Raw genomic sequence first — 6,896 nt, forward strand, 5'->3', positions numbered from 1 at the left:
TAGGATATTAATCAAAGAAATTAAAGGACTCTTTCATTGCACAAGCCATTTCAGGTTGATGGTAGAAAGCCCCAGAGGATTAAACATGGTCCTCCAATGGGTGCAGTTTGGATGACTTAGCAGAGAATTATTTTGCATGCTCTGTCTGGGAATCTGTTCTGGAGCTGAAAACCCAAATTACATCATAAATGTACCGCAAAATTTAAGAAGAAAACTGAAAACTATGGATAGTGTACCCAGAATCCTTGCACAAGCTGAATGATACTTAGAAAAGCAGCTCAAACTTTTGAGTTCGCAAATTGGGTTGTTAGAAAAGATGTAAAGCTTATCTGGGATATATGGCTCCCATTTCTTGCTTTGACCAATACATCTTAGTGTTACTATCAAGTTCAATAATGTTCTAACTATTCCTATTTTTCTTTTTTACCAAAATTTCCTATTTTTACATAAGATTTAGTTTTCAAAGTTCTCAAAAATAACAGATTATATTTTCTTCTTTATCTACCTTACAAAAGATAACAATAAAATCATCTGATGATGTAATATCAGTGTCTCCTCCTCACTCCAAAATTTCATACCTCACTGGAATTACAGTATAGGAAAAATTTCTCTCTTATGAAAGTCGATCATGTTCACTGATTCAGTTCTTTAGAGAGCACTCCAATTAACAGACAGTCTAGGTGTAAGTTACAAATGTATGAAAGCAAGGACTAAGACCAAGACAAATTCAACGTAATATTTTGTTTAACAGATCTCTCCTAAAGGAATCATGGCATTATTATCAAACCAAACAGTATGTAGCTATTGAACTACAGATCTTATTTGTCTTACTAGACCTAATACTGAAAAAACTTACTCAGACTGCTTCAAACCAGCATCACTATTTTGTCAAAATATAACTTTGCCACTTATGTCAAACTTACATTGTAGATATGTGACTTTTTTTATTATTCAAGGTTTCGATTGTTCAGTGTGCATTAAGCCTTAAAACCTACTTGTGATTAAATGTGATAAACAAAAAAAAAAAGCCCCTCATTTCTTGTCATACACTGTATGTCTGAAGCTGAGATTTTACACCCTCATTACTTCTGCATCTATGATCTTCGGTGGGAGCAGCCAGCGAAGTTGTTCCCAACCCAAAGCTCTTCTGCCCTGTTGTGCTCTTCCAGTCACAAACTACACACCACCACAATGTTTCCATGGGACACTGCTATGAACAAGTGTCTAGGGCCAACAGATACATAGATTTACTGAGTAGGTTTTCCAGAATCTCCCTGAGCCCATTCCCTGCTCATGAAACCTCGCTATTTCAGTAGTGATGGCTCCGAGTGTTACTCTGCTACAATATTAATACATAATACCACCTCTTAACAAAATGTCCACCACTACCATCAGACTAACTGTTGATTGAATTTTTGATGCAATTTTGAAATGAGGTTGTTTTTTTGGCAACAGCTGCACAAATGAGAACAAAGGTGTGGTAAAGAATTTCACTAAGAAAAACAGAAACCCAGATACGGAAGTCCAACTCTTCTTATTTTATCTTGAAGATAAGGAGAAATTGTTTCTTCATTTACTTCTCTTGGTATGAAATTACAAGGTAGCTCCTGACACTCCTCGGCCTTCACTGTCTGGACTTAGAAATAAAGTGAACATTTCAGAAATGTATTTAGCTCACATAAAAATGAAATATAAACTTTAGAGAAGGGCAAATAGGTGGAAAAGGTTTTCCATTCTCTTCATTGAAAAGACTACAGTAATGGCTGTAAAAGCTTATAGCAGCTGTTATGAAATGTTTCTACAAGATTATGAAGCTAGTACAACTAAATACAATATTTAGTTATCTTTTCTCTAACTCTGTGATCAGCCTATAACAGCACCAGTGGGGACAGGGGATCTTGCAACCATTATACATAATTTTTAACACATTAGAGTATTTTAGAAAAAAAAAAAAAAAAAAGACTATTACTGTAATAATTTCCATACATTTAACACTTTTCAAAGTAAATTAAAATGTCCATCTTGTATGGTGAATTGAATGGAACTCACTTGCTTTGCTTTTCACATGTTGTTTCTGCATATGGTAGGACTTGTAAGACTTGATGACAATTCCAGAAAGAAAATGTTTGTGCACTTTGTGTTTGTACAGGACAGCAGGCAAAGGTCTTCGAACTCCACCAAATTAACTGAAGAAAAATTCTTTCTTTCTCATGAGCCCACTAAAACTGACAGCTCATAATCAAGTTCCCTTTTTTTTTTTTTTTTTTTTTTTTTACATCATACATAATCTACAATGTGGTCACCTGCAAAAGAAATTTCATGAAAGCTTTCTCTCACTTGTGCTCTGCCATATAGAAGACTCAGACTTCATTCTAAACACTGTAGTCTCTGGACCGGTAACAGGCTGTATTGGCATGTGATGCCAGCACCAAAACAAGACAGCAAGCACAGCACTCCTCTCACTTTATTTCAGAGCTCAGTTCATAATCTAAACTGTGATGTTCTCTATCTCTGGTATTTAATTAATCTATTAGAATAATGAGTGTTTTATAAAAGTAGGAAGGAGTCAGAAATAATCTCTGTTGTTCCAAGATAGATAGGGAAGATGCTGGGAAAATAACTAATATAGTTTCCGCATAACGTGTATACTCAGCCAACCAAATGCATCAATATGCTTTTTTTTTTATGCCTATTATGACGAAGCAGGAATATCTGATTTTTTTTTAATTCACCAAAAATAAAACTGGATTAATACTTCGTAGGAATGTATATATTGTTTAAAACAATTATTGATATTATTTTGTATTACTCCATAAAGGAATAAAGATTGTCACTGACCCACTGTCCCACTTGGCAATAGTTATACCTTTATTTCTTAAAGACCTCCCATGCATAACCTTTAGGAGTTAGTAAAAACTACCTGCTTACAAGACCATGGTCACCATAAGTGCTTTCACAAATACTGATTAGAGAGTAGTCATAATTTTTTAACATAAACTTGTTGATAGATGGCCCAGATTTAGGTTTGCTGGAAATAATTTTTCGGTTTTCAGATAAGCATTGGTCATGGACATAATGTTATTAGACAGATGGATAAAGAACAAATAGAAATGTGTGATTGTAGTGTTTCTGTACAGACTCTATCACAATGCTTAAATGAAATCACCAATGAAATGCTCCAATGCATTTTGAAGATACAGGTTAAGCTAGGGATCAGAACTGAAACATTCTACATTCAGGTCCATTTTTGTCCCCTATTAAAATTCCCTTAGAGTAGATACTATTTTTCATGTAGTACATCAAAGGATAATGTCTTGCCAAATGTTTCTTTGAGATTATTATAGAACTTTGGGTTTCATTCTGTGTTATACTTATCAGACTCCTTGCAGGGTGTGATTCATCATCACCTATCTTCACTATGTCCCCTCTAAATCAGGCCTTCTTACTACAATATTCACTTGCATCCAGCAAGAGATATTTACCACCTCACCCTAAGAGAAACTCCTTCTTAAATTTACAGAATGGAAGTATACTGTTCAGTAGGGTCTTAATTCTGCATCATATTGCATACTAGAAAGCTCCAAGGAGATTTTGCTATGAACCAAGAACATTATTTACCTGGCACAGGACCTTGAAAACTCACAGTAAGGGTGGTCAATTAAGAAAATAGGTGAAAAGACATTCAGAGATGATATATATGATTCTTTGTCCCCATCTAGATTGTCTTAAAATGCTTCTATTCAATTGCCAATGCATAAAGTAGTTTAATTTGGCAGAACTTCTACTTGGAAGCACACAGTGTTCTGAAGCTGTTTTTTCTTACGCAAAGTCTTCCTTTTAGCTTCCAGCATGCAAAGTATACACCATCCCTATAACAATATGCTAAATCCAGAGAACATATATAAATAGAAAAGGGTGTAAGTTTTCTGTTGGTAAAAGAATTTGAGTTTAAATTAATGTAAACTGGTTACTCTACAGGGAGTCTAATTGTTATGCAAATTACTGTAACCTATGCTCTCCTCTGATGTGGGTTTTTTTAGGCCAAAATCGTCAGACTTCTTCCTGTGAGTTACTCTGTTACCAGCATTTTGATTTCATTTTGCATGTAGGGATACAGTTCTCATTAGAGGTATTATAGACAGCTGAACCCATTTCATCTTTATGTAGAGGAGTCCTAGAACAACTGAACTGGAAACCACCAGCTTTGATGTAAAGATGATTTTTCTTATTGACAGTTATAAATTATGAAAAAAAGCAGAACAAACTTTTCAGCTTTGTCCAATAAATTCTATGATAACTGCAAGTCCTTGCAAAATTTCCTGGCATTGTGAAAAACATCTTGCTATATGATATAGATAATTGAAAACACCATTAGAAGGAAGGATCTTAATCTTGCATTAAAAGTCACGCACCCTTGTTTGTCAGTATGCTGCTTACACAAACTAAAATGAAAACTATGCTATGTTTCAGTAATGATCCAAAATGGCTTAATTATTTGCTTTAAGATGATTGTGGTTTGGACCATCACAGCAGAATATTGTAAGAATTTTAATAAATTCTGATGTTCAAAGCCACACTAAAAATGAGTTATATTCAAGTACAGAAAAAAAACAATATTTTATTTATAATCTTTGTTTAGTGTTTGAACTACAAATTCTGTTCTAGAATTGTTGAAAAGATCATGGGTTTTATAGATTTTCACAAGTAAACTAATTTCTTGGGGGTTTGTTTGTTACTTTTTTTACTTTTTCAATTTTTTCACAGAATGGTGCTTTCAGTAAATACAGAGCAAATCATTACATGGGAAAAATAAGGTTTGCTTGTTTGTTTTTCTCACTTATAAAGTTGCTGTTATGGTTCCATTCTCTATTGAATAATTTCAAAAAGGGCATGGGGGGGGGAAAAAAAAAAGAAAGAAAAAATGACAAAACAGACCAAATCTCACCACTAGAATTCGCCATAAAAATTCCCAAAGTGTCACAGAATTCTTACAAAATTTCCTAGACCAGTTCTTTTAGGGAATCAAGATCTCCTATGAAAAATACAGTGAATGGGAATAGGGTAGGCTGGGGAGAAAAACAGGAACAAGGAGGGTAAATAAGTGCAGCAAAAACAGGTTCTGAGGAATACACATAATTTTGTCTGCTTTAGATCACAATAGAATTTTTAATAAATAAATTTCTTTTTCTTTGTAAAGACATTTTTTTGAAACAGTAGATTTAGCCCAGTCATTTGTGTCATTTGTTTTATAAATCGTCTTTTGTCGTCCCCACCCCCACCCCATACTGTCATAAACGTTTTAGATTTGAGTCTCTTGTACATTGTCTTTTGAGTTCATTCGGATCAATAACGGTTCATGCACTGAACTGTGTATTGAATTTATTGTGTTAACTGTTGTTGTGTGGTTGAAAGGAGATTTATAAGAGTTATAGTGATTTAGGTGCTCATGCTCTATTGCTGGCATGGGCAAGTGACTCTCTATGGGTGTGTCACCTGTAAGCTCATCATCCACATTAATGATCTCTACAGTCCGTGTTGGAGCATGATGGTTCTGCCGGTGGTGCTGTTTCCTCATTTTGTAGAAAATTACCAACATCACAGCAGCCATGAGAGTGATAGCCACAAAACAACCAATTATGATTTTGGTAGTCTTCATAACCTCATCTATTCCTGGGATCCCGTTGTTTGCATCTGTCACAGGAACGGTGAATGTTTTTTCTGTTGATCTTGTGCTCTGTGGAGTGAGTGAGGTTGTCATGTTAGTAGTCTCCCAGTTGGTAACTGGCGTGGGCCCAACCTGCTCTGTGGTCTGTGCCTCATCCTGAGAAGGTTCCACAGTCTCTACTGTGACGGTTGAAAAGTAAGTGTAACCAGGGTTATCCAGGGCAGTCACATTCAGTGTGGCAGAAGCTGTGGTATTTCCAACAGAGTTACTCACCATGCATGTATACAAACCCGTGTCTTGCACAGTTACCTTTGTAAAATTTAATGTGCCATCACTGAGCACAGCAATCCTAACTCTGTATGCCCCATGTGTCATAACAGATCCATTTGGAGTAATCCAAGATACAGAGGTCAGGGATGTTGATGCCCGGCATTTCATCTCTGCAGCCATGCCTTCTGTGACGTTGAGGTCTGCTGGTGGTTCCACTATGACTGGAGCATAACATGTGAAATAATTCAGGTCCAGCTCACCAATGTACCTTCCTTTTAAACTGGGAGGTGTGTGGCAACGGGCACAGCATGCAGTATTGGAGGGTGCCTTGTCTTTAATCCACCAGCTGAGCCAAAGGATATCACAGTTGCAGTTCCAAGGGTTGTGATGCAAGTGGATCCTTTCTAGGTGGAGTGGTGTGAACAGGTCATGAGGCAGTAGTGTTAGATTGTTGTGTGCCAGATTGATCTCTACAAGTGACTGAAGGTTATCAAAAGCATTCCTTTCTATCACTTGAATCTGGGACTGTATCATCCACAATTTCTGAAGATGCATTAACCCTTGGAAAGAACCCGGCCGGATGGCAGTTAGGTGATTCCCAGAAAGGTCTAACTCATCCAGTTTTACAAGTGGGGTGAGGTTAGGAATCTCTCGAAGATTGCACATGGCAAGGTTCAAATACCTCAAGTTGGACAAACCTTCAAAGGCACCTTCTGAGATGTATGAAAGCCTTTTCAATTCCCCCAAATCCAACCTCCGGAGAGAAGGGATTCTGTTAAAAGCATAAGAAGGGATGCTCTCAATGGGGTTGTTTCTCAGCCACAGTTCCTTCAGTTTTGACAGGTATACAAAAGCCCCATTTGGGATTGTGGTCAGACGATTGTCAAAGAGTTCCAAAGTGTTGAGATTGGCCAGACCATTAAAAGCCCCGATTTCAATTGTTCTGATGTGATTCCTGATG

At 36.5% G+C, this 6,896-nt stretch overlaps 1 protein-coding gene across 1 annotated transcript in view; it reads right to left on the reverse strand.

The window, feature by feature from the left end:
- Positions 1-4,809: 4,809 nt before the first annotated feature.
- The window catches only part of LRRC4C (leucine rich repeat containing 4C), a 2,416-nt gene continuing 329 nt past the window's right edge, over positions 4,810-6,896 (reverse strand). Inside the window, exon 1 of the mRNA XM_010011486.1 lies at positions 4,810-6,896. This exon is cut by the window's right edge and continues 329 nt beyond it. Coding sequence (XP_010009788.1) covers positions 5,300-6,896 — 1,597 coding nt within the window. The 3' untranslated portion in view covers positions 4,810-5,299.

The sequence above is a fragment of the Nestor notabilis genome, unplaced genomic scaffold (assembly GCF_000696875.1).
Source record: "Nestor notabilis isolate BGI_N333 unplaced genomic scaffold, ASM69687v1 scaffold2233, whole genome shotgun sequence".
In the NCBI taxonomy this organism is placed as follows: Eukaryota; Metazoa; Chordata; class Aves; order Psittaciformes; family Psittacidae; genus Nestor; species Nestor notabilis.